This window comes from Hypomesus transpacificus, chromosome 8 (assembly GCF_021917145.1).
Source record: "Hypomesus transpacificus isolate Combined female chromosome 8, fHypTra1, whole genome shotgun sequence".
In the NCBI taxonomy this organism is placed as follows: domain Eukaryota; kingdom Metazoa; phylum Chordata; class Actinopteri; order Osmeriformes; family Osmeridae; genus Hypomesus; species Hypomesus transpacificus.
The window spans coordinates 8,311,051-8,332,470 of NC_061067.1; the positions used below are offsets into that span (position 1 = coordinate 8,311,051).

Sequence of the window (21,420 nt, forward strand, 5' to 3'; positions counted from 1 at the left end):
ACGAGAGGTCTGGTTCTTCTGGAACTTGAAAGGATGTGCTCGGCCAATTCGCGGCCGCTCGTTCTACCCTCTCCTTCATCCCCCTCCCATTCTACAATAGAAACTATAGACGCTGTTATGACAGCAAGAACTATGCCTGCTTGAACGTGTCGTTTGACTGCATAACCAATACACATGGACACACCCACATTGGATGTACGCAAAATCCCTGACATGCCGCATGCCTCCTCGCCTGTCGCGCGCCATTATGTTGATTGAAACCCACCCACCCAGTAGTCTCACTCGCTTCCTCATTGAGAAGGCAGTGGGGGGATTGGCCAACGGTATCCTGTGCGGCCATTCTTAAGAACATTTAAATAATTGCCTGGAAAAAGAAGTTCTCCAATGAGTACACCATGCAACTGTTATAGTTAGATGTGTATATTCTCGGTGCTCTGCCAGTAAAACTGTTACTTTCATGTAAACCTCAAAGTTAAAGTCAGTTGCAAATACTGCGTGAGAAAACGGGGGTGCGGAAAAGGATAGGTGTGTAGACTTTCTCAAAGGAACCTCAGTCAGGCTAGATTCTCACCCTGAGCACACTGAACGCAATAGGGAGCTGCACTCGTTGACGTTTCATCAACGGCTACGTACAGAGAATGGGAAAGGAAGCCTATTATATGACATACTTCACAACACCTTGAGCAGAGCGCAGTCGCCAATCTCTCCGCAAAGCCTGTGGCATCGCACAAGAAAATAACTTCAGGAACCAAAGCTACTAGTTTCAAGCATGTTACACATTTGCCATTCTATATCCATGCAATTCCGCCTGGCAACAGTTTAGCCAAATGTGGTGAGCAGTTTTGGAAGACCGTTTTTCCTTCGGCTGGTTTGAACATTTTCTCATTTGGAATGATGTGGATCAATCACGACTCTGTTGGATTTGTTTTCTTATCTAGTTTATGCATCCAATTCGGATTCGCATTTGAAGGTAAGATACGCCCGTTCATATAACCTCTGAAAGAGGCTGTCTTCTAAGAACTGCATGGAGAAACAGTTAAAAGTGGGAAGATAATTAGTACAATTACATTTTTGATTTTAGCTAGATAAAAGCTGAGACGCCTCATTGAAACTGTTATAGAAAACGTAACACTTAAAAGCAGTGAATCTCCTATCTAATGACGAAAACGCAACTGTTGACTGTTTTAAATAAAGCAGCTTTAGTCGTAATGAATCCCGAACGCTGGTTTGTATGATTTGTACAAGTCGACATAAAGGTATATGAATTACTTACAGCAGGGAGTGTGCGACAAGCATTTAAAGTGAGGCATACGCAGACAGTGGCTGCAAGAGTAGCTCGACAGACTGTTTTTTTCTTCAGGACCATGGACAGCTACCCACTTGAAGTGGATGCGGCTGGAGACTTTCACGTGTCTTGCATGGCGCCCTTCAATACAATCCACCAAATAATTCCCATATACTTTTCCATATGTGCCTAAATGATACTCATTTGTATTTACTTAAGTATGCTGTACCCCAATTCACTAGAATTAAGATACTTTATTTGCTTAGCTCTGACGCAGACCACAGGGGCTTGCCAATTCTCGATAGCCTACTGTCATGATAATCAAACACGACCATATTTTACCCAATATAAAAGTTCTAAACCCACTATTGACTTTCATAAAAATCCCTGGAATTATACGAAGGCCAATTTGGCACAGAGCTTTGTCTAAACAAGTATTCGCAATAGCTTTAAGAAAAACATCTCCCATAGTTTTTCGTTTACGAATTAGACCTACGTTAATTAAATGTACGCTATCTAGATGAGCAACATATTTGGCAGATTTAAAACAAGTAACCCAGTCAATCAGTAGTTTTCAAACATCAAGATGTGATTCCAATCGGTATAACTGTTTCAGACACAAGGGGAGCCTCGCTATTTAGTGGCGTCATGGTGTTAACTAAAACATTCACACCTTAAGACCGTGAATCGTATGTACAATTTTCTGCGCTTTTCTCCATACTGTAAAAAGTCCTACTGATATTTATATAGTAACACTGTCACATTGAGCGCTATAGTATTATATATATTATTATTATTATTATATATATATATATATTTAATTGTCTAAACATCTTCTGTCTTTCAGGGAGGTTTACTGATCTTCCTTCAAATTTAACGGTAAAAGAAGGCCAGAACATTGAAATGGCATGCGCGTTCCAGAGTGGAACCGCGTCCGTGTACTTGGAGATTCAGTGGTGGTTCATCAAGGCGCCAGAAGAAGCAAGCAATAGCGAAGAGGAGGAGGCGGACGAGGAGGTACAGAGTTTTATTACATGCATCAATTAAAATGGATGGACGTACCGTAAATACAAAATACTAAGAAATCTTACTGGATCAGGCCCGCACTTTAACTTCTTAGTTGACAATGAGACGAAGACTGCTGTGTTGTGTGGTTGCCCTTTCACTTACATTGCTTGCTATGGGGTGCAAAGCATGCGCACTGTTACACACCAAGGACTGCACTATTATGATTTCACGGACCTAGCTTTCAGTTTTTTATATGCCACTGTCATAGAGCTCCAATTGATGTATCTATTGCCAATCAATCACTACAGTACAATAATTGATGCCAGGTGAATCAACATGTCAACATTAGGTAATGAGATGATGTTGGTGAATCCTCTCCTAGTGAGGACTGATATCACATTTGATTGTTGCTGCCGGGTGCCTTTCAGCTCTGTTCGATGAAAAATACTAGGATGAGAAGGAGAAGAAAAAGTTTCCGATTGCCATTTGAAAGAGCCACCTGAGAAATGTAGTCTTGAGAATCTGCCTTGGAACAAGAAGTTTACGGAAATGGTTATTTGTGTGTGCTGTTTGTTGGACGCTGTGACCCCACTGCATGTTGCAGGAAGCCTCTATGACACATTCTGCTAAATTGCCTCATTATAACCATACAGTGGTATGCAGCAACAGAGCATACTGTCTGTTCTCGCCTATGACAGCTTCCCTACATGAGCGTTGATCTGATACTTTGGGGTGGATAGCTGGGTGGTTGTGTCAGATTCTTGTTTACTGCATGGAAACGTCTTGTGTAGAGCTGAATGCATTTTAGGGCAGAGTTTGTTTGTTTGTCAGTTTGTCAGCACAGACATCAAACGGAAGAATGTTTCCTTTGATAAATATTTTCCTACCTTAATGTGACAACACAATGCTTGTTTTGAGAGAAAGAACCAAACCTTTACGTGCGTGCCCTCACATTTGTGCACGTAGTCCCAAACGAACACACACACACACAAACACACACACACGCACACACACACACACACACACACACACACACACACACACACACACACACACACACACACACACACACACACACCTCCCCTCTGTTCCTTGGATATCCACATGGCTTTAAAACTGCTATTACTGCTCTATTGTTGTCAGCCATCATGTCAGCCTCGCCAAAGCTTTGATCCATTTGATCCACGGCTGGCACACGAGTGCTGAAGGAGCTATTGACGCAGGCCTGGCATTGTAGCTTCCTCCGTCTCACTCTCTTTTATGGCAGCTGTTTGAAATGACAAGTGTGTTTGTCCTGGCTGGGCTTGGAAAATCAGATGGAAACAGAGCTGGAAAAATGTGTTATTGTTATGGATTGTAACATTATGATTTAGCCAGGGAAGTGGGGGCTGCCGTAGATGGGAGGAGTGTCTGGGTTGTGGTGACATCCTCTGCTATTTAGATAACATCTAAGGGCACACCCACTGGACAAAGGGGAAATTACTATTTGTCTTCATGCTGTGAGGTATTTCGCTGTTTCCCTCTCTCTCTCTCTTTCCCTCTCTCTCTCTCTCTACCTCTCTATGTCACTCTCTCTCCTTCTCTCTCTCTACCTGTCAGTCTCTTTTTTCTCACATGGGGGTTGTCACATCTGCTCCAGTAGTAAAATGGTGGTCTGGCTCCATCATTCTGAAGAGGGGATTCAGTTCAGCTCAAGGTCGGATCTTTCTCTATCCACTTAATCCAAACCGGTGCTGTTTGCCATCAAATCAATTTACGGAGTAAATTTTACCAATCCCATTGTCTGGGTAATTCTATTTGGCGTGGGATTATAGGCAGATATAAGTAAAAGAGAGCAAGTGAGATGGAGAGGTGTCTCTGAAGGTAACAGAATCCTTTTAGCTTGTTCAGATAAAGCCCGCATTTGCCACTGTTTCGGTGGCAGACCACTTATAGGGGGGCATTTGAGGCCCTGAGATTGTCTAGATTATCCCTCCATATCCTAACTTTCTTACCACTGGGAGGAGTAAACACAATGTGATTCAGAGTCAGAGTGTATGTACGGATGTTCCTTACCCCTCTCCCTCATTACGTTTCAAGGGGGATCACTTGCTCTACAGCCGTGGGCTAAAGTATTGGGAGCGACATACATTTGGTGTTTGCAAGCTTGCTGGGCCTTGGCATAAAATGACTGCTAACATAATTTCAGTAAGTCATATCATCAGCACAGGGGAAAGTGTGAACTCGTTTTAGCCAGTTGAAATCACTATCATTCTGATTGGATTTTAAGAGCAGATTGACTGCTGTAAAAGAGAGGACTATTTCCATATATAAAAAAAGTTTGCCCCATAAAAGCTTAAAAAATATGAAATGTGCCTTATTGTGATTCCAGTATTCTATACAAAACAGGTGAAACATTTTCCTCAAATACTTAACCAGCAAACTTTGCAAAACATTTGTCATTGCCAAAACCTATGGCCACGACTGTACTCTTAAAGCTGCTGTGTAACTAGCCTGTCCCTAACCAGACTCGTACATTTTATTTGTACAGAGAGTCTGGGATCGCTCTATTGACAAGCGTTACGTAACTTCCTTGAAGGCAGGTACTCTGTTTGAAGTTTAAAACTATTGGATCTGCCCAGAGCCACTTTGGATCTGTCATAACCAATTGCTAACTTTCGCCTTAACCAACTCCGTCAGAGCTTGCTGGAAAATCTAACTTTTCCCGAACCCCGTGGGGAGGAGGGCCACAACATCATGGCCACCAACAAAACTATGCCAAAATTGTTCTTGCTCCAGCTTTAACTTTTGGATATTCGGCAGCGTTGCCACAACAAACCAAATGGCTTTGCTCGCCTCTTTCTCTGCTGCCATTACTGAACTACCACTCAAACTAACACACGAAATCAATGTCATCGTTCTCAGCCACTCCCTCTATTCGCTGATTGGACAGGTAAAAAGTTGATTTGAAAAATCTGACTAATATGCCGAAATCCCAGACCTAGTACAGAAGCAAAATGGAAATTGAACGGCAGAGCCAGGCTACTGTGTTAGTGCCAATGGTTAAATCTCACTAGATTGGTGAGCTTCTCTTCAATGATTGTGTTTGTGTGCAGTGTGGTGAGCCTCTACAATATACACTTTGAATAAACATGTCTTGTCAAGCCACCCCAGACAGGACCATTTGTAAATGTTGTGTCTGTGGTATACTATCCTCTCCAAGATCTGTCGGACTGCCAGTATCAAGCTGAAGAAGCTCTCTGGAATACCAAACGCCGTCTCCCGAATCTCCCTTCACAGCGGTTCATCACCTTAAAATTCATACCTGCCGCTGCAGACGTTTCCTAACAAGCGAGTCTTTATTTCCTGAAGTGGGTGTTTCAATGGAAAGCATAAAATCCATGGTTCCACTGCTCTCTCCTGACTTTCCTATCTCTGTTCCTCGTCCCTCACTCCAGCCCCGAGAGCCTCGTTCTCAGTCTGGCCCAGATAATGGCATTCAGAGTCAATACAATGCACAGCCCTGATAACCGCGCCTCATCGACCTGGCTCTCATTACCACAAACACCAGCGGACGGAATGGATGTAATGGCCTGGTAGATCACGTGACGGAGAGGCAGGCAGGTGGAAGGTAGACAGCCAGGCCTACCTCAGGGGTCTATTGGTGCCTTCCCGGTTTGTCTTTCTACTTGCTGCTCTCTTCCTCCTGGCCTTAATGAAACACTCATTATAGCATGCCAATAACAATAGTGATTTCTCATTTGGAATTTCCCAGTGATTGCGGAGCCCAAGTGTCTTTAGTTTGAGTCAGTTCAATGAAGGGGAGGGGGGGGGAGGATGGAGGAGGAGAGAGAAAGTGACAGGTGAGAAGGAAAGCTGTTAAGGGTCCACAAAACAGATGGACACACCTGGGAAATGAGAAGGACTGGCACACACCCATTCACACACACTCACACACACACACTCGTACCTTTAACGAGGAGACCCCGACTGAGTTTGATCGTTAGTGGACTGTTCAGTCAACGGTAGAAGGCATCTCAAGCAATTTTTTCAAAATAGCTTTCGATACTGTACATGCAGAAAACTAAGCGTCACAGTTGCAAATGGCCCGCTCCTCTGATTGCCATTATATCCCTATCCTGTCTGGATGGTGTGGTCCCAATAGTCATTTGATAGTTAATAGATGTCATGGACCTTGGAATGGCTGTTGAGCAAATTTGAAATGAGACCAGCCATCATGGTTGTGTAGTAATTTGGAGTGATCTGAATATAACGCCTGCTGTTATGTTGATGATATTTTGCATTTAGACAGTAAAATGCCCTGCGACAGCTTTGAGAGCCAAATTATCATGAATGAACTCAAATGAAGCTCCATGAATGAGCTAAATCTGAGTGAGGTAGGAGAGCATTTTGCTCCACATATTCTCATTACTTGAGTCTTGTCCCTGTGTGCTGTTTCACTTACATCTTAGGAAGTCATTGCCTACAGCACTAGAGATAAGGAACCTTTGCTTCCTTTGGAATTAATGAGCCAGCATAAAAATACAAATAAACTGCAATTGCACCTTCTAGACTGCTTTTGGGCTTCAAACATTTTTTTTTTTGCATTAAATGAATTTTATACTCACACTACTAAAGCTAAGACTATTTTGGGTGATGACTGACCAGAGTAGTTGTGGCTGTGACAGGTTGAGAGTGTGCTACACCACTCCCAGGGCCGAGGCAGGTCCATGGAGCGGCATGTGGCCCCCATATTGAATGTGATCTCAGACTCACAGTGTTATCACGTCAGCAGTCTAATCTGAGAGGTCATGCGTCACAAGCCGAAGCAAAGAGAGGAGGGGACGAAAGAAGAGGTGCAACACAGCAGAGCGTTGTGAGGGAAGAGATGACAAGGAAGGGGCCGAAGGAGGAGAAGGAGGATAAACCTGAGGCCCAGTGAAGACATGAACAAGCAGGTTCTTCTGTCTGTGTGCGTCCCCGTGGTTTATGTCACATGACGTTACACATCTGGAGTGAACCGATAGTTGACACATTTGAAGACGAAAAAAGACGCGTCTGTCAAACTGTTTGTGACTTTTCCTTCTTGTTTGTTTTTTTGTTTTTTTACCAAAACTCAATAAATATGTTCCCACAGAAACAGTAGGATTCACCCAGTCACAGCAGTAATTTGATCATCATGGTTTGCACTCCAGCTGACATTGTAGTCTTGACAAAGACTTGTGCCGGCCTCTAGGGAGAATAGGAGAGTGACAGACAGTCACAGCCTCAAATCACACATAAGGGATGTTTGTCCGGTCTTAAACCTGTCTCATCATGTCACATGTTACATTCAGACTCATACTGTGGAGTACATCGAACAGGAATCTCAAATGTAATTTGGTATATCGGCATCTTTTAGAAATCTGTTGTTCATATCAGCCAACCGAAATGTTGGTTGGTATGAACAACTGTTGAAGGTTATTTTTTATTGAACGTGACGTTATATCGTGATGATTGTCCACATTTGAGGCGGTGTGTGTCATGAGAATCACTTCACAGTGCTACGTTGGTGACATGGCTCATGGATCTCTGCACCCTTTAAAAATCTGCAGAAGCTAGTCGTAGCTGACTAGTGTTCGGAACAGCTCTCAGTGATGACATAATCTCTCCCAGTGTCTGTTCTTTCGAAAGACAAAACATCTGATGGTTTGAATGAAACAGACATGAGAATAGCAAACAATGTGACCCAGACGGGTAGATAATGCATGGCCATTTCTAGTGAAGAGACTATCCTATAGGACTCGAATGAATGTGATCAGGGGAAGGAGCTGTGAAAGGTTGGTTGTTATCCAATTCAATTTGTTAGATTAAAATAAAAGTGGGGCTCTCCAAAGAGAGACTGGGCAAGAGTGGCAAGCAGGAAAGGACTACTATTTAAAGCACTCAAAAAATTCACTCAGAAGAGCCTACCTGCTACAGATGCCTTTGTTTACGACTGAGGGAAAAATAGAGACAGAGTAGGAGTGAGACGAAGAGTGGAATACAGAGGGAGAGAGTAATGGTACATGACACATTTGGTGTGCCTATATTATTTTTCAGAATGTTGGCTTTATTTGTGCTTCAGAATGTGCATTTTGTGTTAGTATGTTGGAAGCCTCAGTGTGTCATTTGTCTTGTGAATGCCCACCGTGCGGTTTAGCGAGGAAACAGTGAGAGCTGCATCACTACATTAGTTCCCGAGATAATGCTTCTGTCACAGCAGGCCTGTTAGTGCAGAGCACAGCCCCTACGCTGTTACCCATATGACCTGCTGTTTCAAATACATGGTTCTGTAGCTTCACGTAGCCAGACTGACAGCAGAAACAGCCTGGGAAAGAGCCTATGCACATAACACACCGGTACAGGAAATTAAACAACAATGTGGAAGACCAGTGGTCCACCATGCTTGATTCCAGAGGAGGATTAGAAATGGGGAGCACAGTGCTGAAGGTGTGAAAGTTAGTAACACACTCTCTCTCTCTCTCTCTCTCTCTCTCTCTCTCTCTCTCTCTCTCTCTCTCTCTCTCTCTCTCACACACACACACACAGCTGCACTGCGACAATATCAAAATAAAAATCAGCAAATGTATTTATTCGACAGTTTTCATATTCGGAATGGGACAGGAACTTGGTTTTGATTTACTGCAAGGCTGATGTTAAAAATATATCCCAGTGTCATTACCATTCTGATAGAGCTGTGTGCGTGTGGTGTGTACTTTATTTACAGTGTGAAAATAATGTAGATAATAATATAAATTGATTGAAAGGACATGAGTAAAGATTTAATGTATGCAATGCATAAACAATATGCTTGAGATTGTTGAAAATCTTACAATATCGGTCCTTATTTTGAACTGTCCAAACTCTGGTATACTGTAATGCAGAACGGTATTAGACTGTTACTGTTGAGCAGCAACACACCAGTCCCATCTCAAAGAGGAAAATGTGGAGGTAGCTTCTCGTTGACCTGGACTTGATCTGCAGACCTTCATGTTACCAGGCATGCATTACTCAAAACAAGGTACGAATTATTCTTGATTCCCATAACTATGTAAGAACATGAGAAAAAAAATCTTTGAATAATGTATTTAAAGTCTAAAGGAGCACTTCTAAGAATCTGATTGAATAACAGTGTCGACAACATGCTGTGCAGTTTATTACAAGCACTCCTCTCATATGCACTTTAGGGAAGTGATGTAGGCACATGACCCAAATTCATACTCCATCTCCTGCAGAGTAATGGATTAGCTAAATTGTATTAACTACATTACCCCAAACTGCATTAGTGAGGAAAGGGCACCATAGAGTGTTTGTCATGGGCCTATCTTTTGAAGGACAACTGAGGAAGAGCTTTACCGGCTGAAATGCTAGTTGAGTGTGTCTTCAGGGGGCCAGGAGTACTATACTCAGTGAGTGGTGCTGTACCGTACTGTGGGTGTCCTCTCTCCTCTATCCACAGTGTGTCTCCTCATCCTTCCCTTGTTATCAACACCAACCGTCTCCTACTATAAGCAGTTTCATTAGGCGCCTGCTCTGGCCCCCCTCACAGTCTGGTGGAGGGTTTCTCACTAAGTGTCGGCCCCATGAAAGCGTCTGATTGGATTATAGGTGGAGAATCCCCGATGTGTGGGCTGACACCAGCCCTGCTGATGGGCCCGAGTTGCCAGGCTTCAGCTTCCCTTTGGGGGACGCTGCCTGCTAGCCGTCCACAGCCCTCAGATGAGCTGGATATACCTGAAAGGGAGAGAGTAGGGAGGGGGGGAAGGGCAGAGAGAGAGAGACGATTTGTGTGTTTGTGTTTGATTGAGAGGGAAAGGGAGGACGGGGGAAAGAGTTGAGGGAGAGAGAGAGGGAGACAGGAGAAGGAGAGATGTTGGAAGAAAAAAAAAAGTCCAGCGGAGATGTGTTTGTGTGAGAGAGAGAGAGAGAGAGAGAGAGAGAGAGAGAGAGAGAGAGAGAGAGAGAGAGAGAGAGGGAGAGAGAGAGAGAGAGAGCGAGAGAGAGAGAGAGAGAGAGAGAGAGAGAGAGAGAGAGAGAGGAAGAGTAAAAGAGAAGGAGAAAGAGAAAGAGGGATGGAGAGGTAGAGGAACGAAGAAGAAGGAAAAGAAGGAGGTGGAATAGAAATAGAAATGGAGAGAGAAAGAGGAAATGTGTGTTTGTGCGTGTGTGTGTGAGGGAGGGAGGGAGAGAGTAGGAGCCAGGGAAAGAGATCTCTCATATCCATGGATAATAGAGCTGTCACACTGTTTTGATTCAGGACATTGATTGTTCCTTTAATTGCTTTGGGCGTCTAGTAGCTTGCGGTCTGGGGATATTACCAGTAATGTATTTCACTGCAGGTCCGTCATGACACTGATCACACAGTGATATGTACTCATGTGTTGTCATTGACAATAATCCTTTTATGGATTCGGCCTTCCTCTCTATTGTTATGACCCATATCTCTGTTCTGCTCTATCAATTTACCCATTAGATGTTTTGTTATGCCAAACCAAAAACATCCGGCGGCCTGTCCTATGGACGGAACCCACGTCAGAAGAAAAGTAATGAAAGCCATGAAAATGACTGAACCTAGAAATGAAAGAATTTCATGAAATGACATTCAGCTCCAGGAAAACGCTGTGCTGAGCCTAGAGAGTCAAAGGTCATATCCACTTTCTATTGCTTCTTTTGTTCCGACGCGCCTTCATCTTCACAAGCTCTTTGTGTCTGCTCTTGGTAGCCAAAGCACTGATGGTTGTTACCATGGTGAAGATAAGAACTAACTGAGATCAGCGTACGGATTAACAGTTAGTTCCACGATGAGGGATGGCTTTCAAAGTAGGCAAGACACTAAGGAGCTGGGTTTTAAGTCACAATTCATGTGCTGGTTGATTTAACTGAGGTACCGTTCCATGTTTGCAGAACCATATCTGACATGACAGGGGAGTTGTCAGAATTGTTCAATTTCTAAGGCTAAACAACAAATAGAGGGAAGAGTAAAGGTCTTCCCAGGGTTTAATTGACATTTTATGGTTGTGTTTTACGAGTTTATGGTGAGTAACAAGGAACTTTGGAACGTCCTTGACTGTGTGAGTTACAGTCAAACCTTGGAATTTGAGTCCGTTTGTCTTTGGTGAAGGAGAGACAGGCTTCTTGCCAGATCAGTCATTTTGGGATTGAATCCTCTTCTCAACCATCATCTTCTCCTTAGGTGTCTGAAATCATGGGGTCACTGAAGGCATAACAGTGAATGTGTACTTCTGGGGCTGGGGCTGGGGTGGGGGTGGGGGGGGGGGGGTGTTGGGGGTGTGACGAGGCATCTTATGACTCTTTGCTCTCAGGTGGAAATGGCCAGAAACCACTTTCCGTGAGTAAAGTAAGTCATTTGGAGGTGTCAATCACAGACCATAGCTGGTATCTGTTGGAAACAAAGGTTATCAATCACGCCACAACTCCTGCTGGCGGGGTGAGACTCAACCTTTCTCCTCAGTCATCGTGTCCAAGGTGCCTGATAACACCCTCATCCCTCCATCTGTCCTACCCTTCCATCATCCCTCCTTTCAGCCTCATCATACTGGTGGAGAGGGGAAGGTCATTACCTTAGGTTGTGGCAGCACACTGTTGACGGACGGTCGGAGTGGATGTTCTCTCCTTTTGGTTGTCCTATGCACGTACTCATGGTCGGCGCTAGGGAGGGGCTAGCAGGTGCTTTAGCACCCCCCAAAAAAGACCAAAGCACCCCGATAGCACCCCCAAAAATAATTTCTGGAAGATTCGATCGGAGAATCGGATGTTAATTGTACGGAGTCTGACAAGGAGCAGTCCACTAATGCGTATGCCGCGGATGCAGAGACGGCAGCTAGCACAACTGCAGTTCCATTCAAATTAGCATCACGAGTGGCCAAGTTTTGCAAATGTATTAATAGTCTTTATATATAATATATACATATATAATTGCGCAGTTCCCCTGTCAATGATCAAGCACCCCCCCAGCACCTGCATTAAAAATGATCTGGCACCGTCCCTGCACGTACTCATGATCCTATTTGATACTCCAAAATACATTTCACTGGTGAACTTCTAAACAATTATGGATTGTACATGTCTTTCTTTTTCTCCAGCTGCCTTCTCTTTTCCTTCCAAGCTCATGTTCCCTAAAAGAGGTCCATTGCATTCAGAATCAAAGCATCCAGTGAAGCAGATCTGTTCAATAATGCAGTGCACACCTTTCCTGGGTCGTGCGAGCCAGAGAAAAGCTAGACTTTACTTTCCACACCTAAAGCAAGACCTTCAGACCTAAATTGCTTTGAAGAGTATCATGTATAACTGTATTTGAGGAATCTGACAAAGAACTGCACCATATGAAAATGAATTATGACTCATTTTCAAGTCGTTGAATCATAGAAGGTCAATGCTTTTTGAAAGTTACCTGCATTCTTTATCAGCATCAAAATGTGTCTTATACCATAATCAGGCTCAGATAATTGGTAAAAAACTTTTTTTTTGTATGTTTCTATTCATTCAAGGAGGACTATGAAAGGGCAGTATTTGCGAGATGATATTCTGTTATTACATCTGTCATGTGTGTAACCTCTAAAATATGACTGATTTGCCAATTAGTTTTCCTCAAATTGGATAATATCTTACAGTGTTATTAGACCATGCATATTTAAGTAAGAACTGCGTAATTAAAGTAATTATTCAATCAGTGCGAAAAATATCTTTCAAAACTGTCTCACACTCATAAATCACCTACAGTATGCTATATTGTAACTACATTAATATTTGAATACTAGTAGATCATTTGATAAAGCTAAGAGGTGGTTGTTCTAAGGATAATCTTCTTTTGCTCCATTGTTACTATCTACAACACTCAATCTCTACGATGCATCATGGAGTAATGACATGATGTAGTTTGGAGGAATATCTGTCACGATGATGGATCCTAGACAGAACACAGGCTCTCAAATTGGGATCTGCCATCAGTTCTAACCCTTATTACAATATTACAGTGAAAGGTTGTCATACTTGTCATGTGTACATAAAATGTGCACATACATAACATGTGTATGTTATGTTATGTATGTGTGGTGGAAGGCATTGACCCTTCGACTTTTAATAATTACATTACATTGCATTTAGTCATTTTTATAATCCTCTGTCTTCGAATAGTAATTAAAGAGAAAAGCCACGCTTATTTGGACATTGGTTTAATCGATGTAGATAGGACTGCATCCTGACATTATATCTCTCTAGATTCTATGAGAAAGGCTGTCATTGGTCTACGAAGCAAAAGGCAAAGTCAATTTCTCAGAAAAGTGTAGTTATGAATCATTTCCATCCTGATTTTCTTCAAATGTCACTTCTGTGCTTTAACGGTACTTTACAATTCTGCCTTCTTCAAGGCACCTAAAGCAGTGCACGGTGCTGATAATAGTCTTCTTGCATTGACATTTCTCACAGAGGCAGTGTGCGTCTGTCTCTTGTAACGTGCCATCTTACCCTTCCCTTTCTTCTCCAACCCAGTCAAATTAGACAGCCCACACCCCCACATAAAACGTCCCAATCAGTTAGAAATGTTCCAATTCTGGCCGGGCAAACATGTATTTCAGTCACATGATCTGGGAATCCATAGTTCTTTCTGAACTCTGTTTCTGTCCGTGTGATCGCCCCGATGCCAGCAGCCACCAAAGTTCTGCAGAGGCTCTTCAGATGAGTTCTCAGAAAAGCCGGGGGCATCTGAGTTGGATCAAAGCTGAGGGCGTCGACTGGGGCGAGCACCTGGCAATGTGGTCAGACGGGATACAGTGGCGGAAGGAAGCGGCTAATAACAGCGTACATCTCGGCTCATGCTCATACAGCGGGTGACTGTGATTGGGACATGCATGGCCGCCGCAGCACACAGCACGTGGGTGGTATAAGCCACCACTCAGACCGTCGTGAGCTATAAATTCATGTTGTTTTTAGACTGGCTTCGTCAAACGTCATGTTTTCTCCTGTTCGCCTGAGCTTCTCTGGGAAGTGTGCGTAGGTGTGTTCTCCTTCCCGCTTATCTCTAGGGTTAGTCATTTCATCTCTATCTCCAGGAGATAGCAGCCCATGGCACATGTAATTAACAATGCAAAACCTGCCATCGTCGGATGGACTTTGAGAGGTTCTGTATGGGTGAATTGGGGGGGGGGGGAAAGCACGCCATTGGCTATAATAAGCATTAACAACAGACCTTGGGTCATAACGTCTCAGGCGTTCTCTCAACAGTCAGTGGGGTTTGTAATTAGAGGCACTTAAGAGGACGCTCGATGGTTTATGTTGTCTAACTGAACACCCACTCCCTCGTGGGTGCTTCACTGTTAACATCATCATGGTACAGAGGCCTGTGTAGGATGAGTTGAAGCACAGGCTACCTGATGCATATCCAGTCACACTTCAGTACGTTGGTCGGCTTAGAACTGGCCCACATGGTCTGTAGTCCTAAACAGATGCTGGGAAGACAGACGACATTCGCTGATGTAGAAAACACAGTGGACTGTATTGATTTGGACTTTTAGGTCACAGAGCTAATTCCAATTCCTCAAACCTAATTTACCTCAAATACAATAGGATGGATTTTTCGTGGGGAAAGGAACCATAGTCTTTCGAGGAGGAAGGCATTGCCTGATTCACAACAGATTGCCAGGATCAGTACGTAATTGATAACAAGTTCAATAATCTTCTTCAAAATGAGGCTTCTTATTGCCGCCAATGTGAGAATAAGATAGACTACTTCAAAATTGCAGAGGCTCATGAGTATAGTGTCTTTACAAATTGGACCCTCCATAATGAAACATCCAAGACAGTCCTGACTCGGTGGCATGGCTTATTGTTAAATGAATGACACCATTCTTTCCTTGTGGCATTCATTTAGACAATGGGACCTGGAAGGCGCTATTGCATTATGATAGAATGATGAAACGAAGAAGCACATCTGGAGGTTTGCATGAGGGTGCCATGGTGGAAAGGTTTCGCAATAAAGAGACTGAAAAAGATTGAAATTGAGATGACAATTTCTGAGGGTTTTGGCTCAGAAGGCAATGAAATGGGAAAATAATGGGTATTTTGTTGCTTTGTGTCATTGGCAGAAAACTTTCGCGTCACTGTCAGAATGTCGAACACGACACTAAAAACAATTCATCTTATCTTAGAAAGGACAGTCTTCGTCATCACATCCAGACAAAAGTCTGTAATTATCTGTGAAAAGGTATTTAAAGCAGCTACATATTTTTACATTTTCTGTATATCATCTAAACTTCCACCCTTCTGTGAGAAAGCTGTGCCGCCATGTTCTACACGAGCGTTTACATTTTACCCATCATGCAATGAACACAATGCTCAGACATGTATATTCCAATGTATGGATCATGTACCGAGTGGGTTATGTCACAATTAAGTTAATTGTATTTGTACACGAGCGGATGAATAATGGAATAATAAAACGGACAGTGTTTTTTATAGTTAGCTAAGTGATTGTAAATTTCCTGTAGCCAATTAGGATAAAGCACCTCATAAAGCTGTTTTTCAGAAGGAGTGGACATAGTAGAGTGGTGAGAACCTTCCCTCTGGCCTCCTTCTGCATCCTCTTTCTTGTTTTACGGGATTATACAACGCTCTTAACCCATCACCTGTCATCAATACATCAATACACATTTTGATAAGGTTTAGCTCATACTTCAGGCATTTTCCATTAACCTGGTTGATTTTATAGACTCCCTGTGAAGCATATATAACTCGTTTGTGAGGTTTAGAGATTAGGAAGATTGATGTCTCAACACAAATCATTGCCAGGACTGGAACGATTAATTCCCCCTGGCTGTTCAGAGCATTGTCTAGGTGTTACAAAAGAGTTGAAAAGCTAAGATGAAAGTCTTTTCCATTGATAAAGACGGAGAATGTCAAACTGCAAATTCTGTCCATTAAACACATTTTGCCCAGTCTTATCGTGGAAACTTGGGAATCCCGGGGGTAATAACTTGCTTGAAGGGAAAAAATCACGAGTTCAGATGTTCTTAAGTAGCTTCTGCACCTTTCATGCCCTTTGTCCTGCACCTCCCATTGAGCCAACAGCTTTCATCTTGACTGCGGGTGTTCCCCTCCCAGGCTGGGAGAGGCTGAGAGGAGCTCCTCAAGCCAGCCTCTCAACCGTCTCCTCGAGTCAGCAGAGTTTTTTCCAGGCATACATCCAACTGGCATCCCGCACAGAATAAATAAATGATATGCTCTAAAATCAATGCCCGGTCTGAGATGAATGTTTGTACTAAGAGCATGTTTGAACCGTCAGTGGTGACGTTCCTAATGGTTTCATGTACAGTATGTTTACATACTCCGGGGCTTGCTCGCTTGAAATGATTTCTCAAGGATAAACGGCTGAAGATGTGTATTATCAATTGTGTTCATGTTCGAAATCCTGTGTTTTGTCTGCTTCTTGTTTGTTTATTGTCATGAAAGTGTACACATTGTTGGTTTTGTCCAATTTTAACAAACATTATGTCACTTTCAGCTGGCATGTTGTTCATGTTGTCAGCTGGCAAGAACTAATCTGATGTAATCTGTCGTCGAAATTTATCTGATGACAAAGCATTTTTTGGAACCCCACAAGTGACAAGGGTGACATTCTTTTTCCGGGTTGGGGTTGACTGGGTTGAACAGCAGGACTTTAGATGTGCTGCATCTGTCTCTTGAAGAAACTCTTTATCGATGTAGTCATCAAACATTTATAGCCATCGAACGATCTCTGATGCTGCATTTACACCCTAGGAGTGCTTTAGACTACTCTGTATTTGACACGCTGTCTGCCTATTTCTGTTTCGGTGACTGCAAATGCTAGACCTGCAAATAGATAGAAATGTACTCTTGGAAACACTATAAATAGCATCATCTTAGAATAAATGGCAGTATAATGGGTCGGAGTCACAGGGGTTCTTACGGTTTACTTTTTGACTCTTTTTCCCTAGATGGAAATTATACCAGAGCCAGATCCAGATGACGAGGGGACCAAAATAAGTGTAAGATGCCCCATTTTTGACTGTTACCAAAAAGTTACACATATAATTCATTTCTCACTCATCAAATGCATCAAATTAAATCCACCAAATGGACTTAAGTAGCTACATTCAAACCTCCCTCCCACTCTCAGACTGTGAAGGTCCAGGGCAACGACATCTCCCACAAGCTGCAGATCTCCCGGGTGGGCAAGAGCGACGAGGGCCTGTACGAGTGCCGCGTGACCAACGCCAACTACGGAGAGCTGCTGGAGTACAAGGCCCAAGCCTACCTGAAGGTCAACGCCACGGCCCACCCTCGCAGGCCGCCGCCCAAGAAGACGTCTCCGCTGCACCTGACGGCCGACAAGAAGCCTCGCAAGCCCAGCGGGGCGTCGGGGGGACAGGACGGCATGAACGCTGACCAGAGGCTGGGCGCCACGTCCAGCTCCCACACGGCATCCTCCAAGACGGTCAAACACAACACAGGATCAGGTGAGACTCACCCACTCCATCTCATGCTGGGTTTCTAGGATGGGTTTTATTGGATGGTCATCTCGTTTTGTGGCCACAGGGCTTACAGTAGGAATATGAGGTCTAAATGTAAAACGTAAATTGAACTGTCAACCAGTCTGTGGTTATTTTTCGATCTACATATCTGGCTAGCTACCGTTGTTCAAATGGAATAGTATTTATCCCTGAAGCTGCTGTATTTAAAAGCACCTGGAGGGAACACAGTGAGAGATAACTGAACAACGGAGGCGAAGAAGGAGAAGGAAAGTAATAATCCCCCAGACTGTAGAGGGAGAGAGAGATTATGAGGTGCTCAAATTATGCTGACAACTGTGTTGTGCTGAATTCTCTGAGTAGGGTGTGTGACACTGATAAATGAATCTCTACATACACCTGCTTGTTCCTTGCATTGCTGCAACTGGAAAAGTGTGATTGGAGGAGGAGGGGGGGGGGTGGTCGCAGTTACACCACGGTGTGAAGCTGATGAACAACAAGGGAAAAACATTCGCTTGAAATTAAACCTGCGGAGGGCACGGATACCTTCCCCCCCGCACACTGTAACTGCATCTGTAAACAACAACATCACGGCGGCATGACTGAGTGTGGTAAGACTGCAGGCTGGTGGGACTGCATTATCCCTCTGCCTTGTGCTGCTGCGAGGTCGACTGGCCTTATTTGTCAGCTGCAGTTACATCACAGAGTTGCCTACATTGTTTCTGGCAGTGTTGTTTTCTCAAAGCACCAAGGTGACTGGTACGGAATACACAGATCGTATCCCTGGAGCACGATGGTCCAAAAGGCCCAACTGACTTTGTTTAAAAACAACATGGCAAATGGCCAAGTCTTAGCGGGGCTATGCAAACCATTTCTAACCTTGCTGAAAGAAGTGCTAAACTGCTAGGACTTAAAAATAAATAAATACAATAATAAAAACCACAGCAACGCATGGTGATCTGTATGCCGGCAGGCGTGGTTCAATGATGAGGGGCAGAGAACATTATGAGACGCTCGTGAATGCCACCGAGCGGTACCATCTAATATTCTTCCTCTCCCACAGGGCATCTGCTAGACATGTCACTCAGTGTTTTGTCACCGTTTCCGAGGCCCACTGCTACTGTACAGTGGCTAGCTGTTCAGTGCCTGTAGCAGATAAACGTAGAAAGACGGACAGAGAGAAAGAGAGGGAAAGAGAGAGAAAGAAAAAGAGAGAGAGAGCTCGGGAGAGGTAGAGTGTGGGCCTCATGAATGAAGAGGCAGAAGGCAGATGGGACTGGCGTGATGAACCTACTCCTCAGGGAGCCTCCACTGCCCTAGTGAATTCAACTGCTTTTTCGCTCGGATGCACTTTATCATCAATGCATGACTTCACATTTTTTCATAACCATTGATTGGATCACTGAACATTATTGGTTCATTTCAAAAACATGGAATACAGACATGGATTTACTTGATATCAATACTTCGACAATAGTGATAACAATCTGAAAGCTTGAGGCTACACTGCATGATGTGAACGTAAGATCTGATAATGGGGGAATCTGAAGCAAGTCTTTGAAGCTGAGCAGAAAGCAGCAGAGAATTCTTCATTTGTAGTACATCCCATGGCTTCTAGCCTGAACTCCTCTCCTCTCTTTTCCTTTCCTCTCCTCTCTTGTCCTTTCATCCTCTCTTCTCTTCTCACCCTCCCCTCTCCTCCACTCTTCTCCACTCTTCTCCTCTCCTCTTTTCTTCACTCCTCTCCTCCATCCCCTAACTGGCTGGCAGGCTGGAGGCTGATTAATTATTCTCTATGCGGAGGATGTTTTGGCCTGGTGTGATTGCTGCTCCTCTGTGGTGCTCCTGTTCGCTAGATCACCCAGGGCCAAATGAGATCTGGCAACGAGGAACAGAGGGTCAAAGCCCTCTGTCTCTCTCTCTCTCTCTCCTTATTCTGCTCCTACCCTATCCCTCCACCACTACCATCACTGATATTGAGCTTGGCCAAAAGAAAGTGTCCCTAGACAATTCTCCGCTCAGAACATTGCTGTGCTTGGTTTGACTGAAAAAATCCACTAAATGTCACTGTGATTTAGTGAATATTTCATTTTCTATTTCCTCAATGTACCCTTGTTTGGCAGGATTACATCCTACTGCTTCTCTTTCATCTGTTTTTTTCCCCTTCCTCCCTGCTCTACCTCTTCTTTCTCTCTGCTGTCTAAACAGGTGCACAGTAGAAAAAATAGACTAATTACAGAAATCAGAATTCTTTTGATGTTTTTTGAACCTTGTTCATCTTTTGTGTGCAATCAAGGACAATTGAAGGAAGAAAAACTGGGAAAAATACCACACCACAAATATTTTTTTCTTCCGTAGAGTGCTTGGGACAATGTATACATATACTGAGAACTGTCTGAATACAGTAATTCTATCACTCTGGTTCATATAAATTCAAAGACAACTTCCCTGAGTCACAAATGAACTAAAACACACAAATGCTACTTCAAGGCCTTTAAAAGTATCACAGCATTCATATGCTGCTCACAATGCAGTCAGAAGAGCCTGCAGTGTAGACGTTACCGCGGCAAGTTTGCGAGATACTAGCTGTCCATGTAAATGTTTATCATGGCTTGTTCAAAGGTGATTTTTACTTTCTTGACTTCAGGATACATTTATGTCGTTTCCCTCACTTTCTGAAGGTGTTTGGTGAAAAGAACATTTACATGAACATATAATGGCTGCGTTTCCCAGAGTCGTTAACGAATCTTGAAACGCAGCCAATGTCTACACGGTAGAAGCAACCCCAAGAGAAATGTTCAATGTTCAATCCCAGTGCTACACCAATAATTCGATCCAAGTATATCACTTTCACTGTTGTAGTTGTGTGTTGTGTAACTCATCTTTGGTGAGGCGTAAAATCTAATGGACCCGTGTCGGTCAATACATCATCTTTTTAGGATCGGTATATTAAAATACTGTAGTTATCACTGGGACAACATCACTATACAGTACATGGGTATCCTGAGTCAATTCTTGCTCGTACTCTGTTTGATTTGTACTTTCATGTAGTCCAAACAAGTATTGCAGATCCACCGTGTTGGTTATCAAGAAGCACAGACTGGTTCCTTCTGTGTTGTGTGTATGTGTGTGTGTTTTCATGAGTGAATAAGGGAGGTTAAGACTGTTCAACTGACTGTGCATCTTTTTCTGCAGGTACGAGAATAACAACCGGTTACGGACTGGCAGTCCTGCTTCTGGCTCCTGTCTTAGTGTGGGACGCATTATTATAGTTTCGAGAACAAACTCCAATATCGCTCTCCGTCTTGAAGCTAAACCAGAAAAATTGTCTGTTAATTTCACCAAACAGACTAAACCACTGCTCTGCACCCACTGCATCCTTATGATTCAATGTCCACAACAGCCATCTGAACCCAAAGCATCCAGTGGGATTATAATTGTAGGGACATCGCCCTCTCCAATGATCCAATCAGACGACAGCAAACGGACAGTCTCTTCTCATTGGGTATCGTCACAGATAAGACTTTATTCTTGGTTTCCTGCAGTTCATATTATACTATATGTTATTGCTCAAAGTGAGAAAAAAAGATGAATCTATATTTGTGTAATATAAAAATATATGAG

The 21,420-nt window shown here is 43.4% G+C and overlaps 1 protein-coding gene across 1 annotated transcript; it reads left to right on the forward strand.

The window, feature by feature from the left end:
• Positions 1-703: 703 nt before the first annotated feature.
• On the forward strand, positions 704-21,075 carry vstm2a (V-set and transmembrane domain containing 2A). The gene is made up of 5 exons (XM_047023958.1): positions 704-970; positions 2,133-2,302; positions 17,263-17,313; positions 17,445-17,784; positions 20,992-21,075. Exons 1-5 carry the CDS (start codon positions 892-894, stop codon positions 21,066-21,068), a joined length of 717 nt encoding a protein of 238 aa, XP_046879914.1. The 5' UTR covers positions 704-891; the 3' UTR covers positions 21,069-21,075.
• The last annotated feature ends 345 nt before the right edge of the window (positions 21,076-21,420 follow it).

Excerpts from the sequence above, each read along its gene's own strand:
- vstm2a (XM_047023958.1), top strand. The coding sequence starts at position 892 with ATGATGTGGATCAATCACGACTCTGTTGGATTTGTTTTCTTATCTAGT. Across the intron at positions 971-2,132 it reads ATTCGGATTCGCATTTGAAG|GGAGGTTTACTGATCTTCCT; the intron begins GTAAGATACGCC and ends TCTGTCTTTCAG. Across the intron at positions 17,314-17,444 it reads ACGAGGGGACCAAAATAAGT|ACTGTGAAGGTCCAGGGCAA; the intron begins GTAAGATGCCCC and ends TCCCACTCTCAG.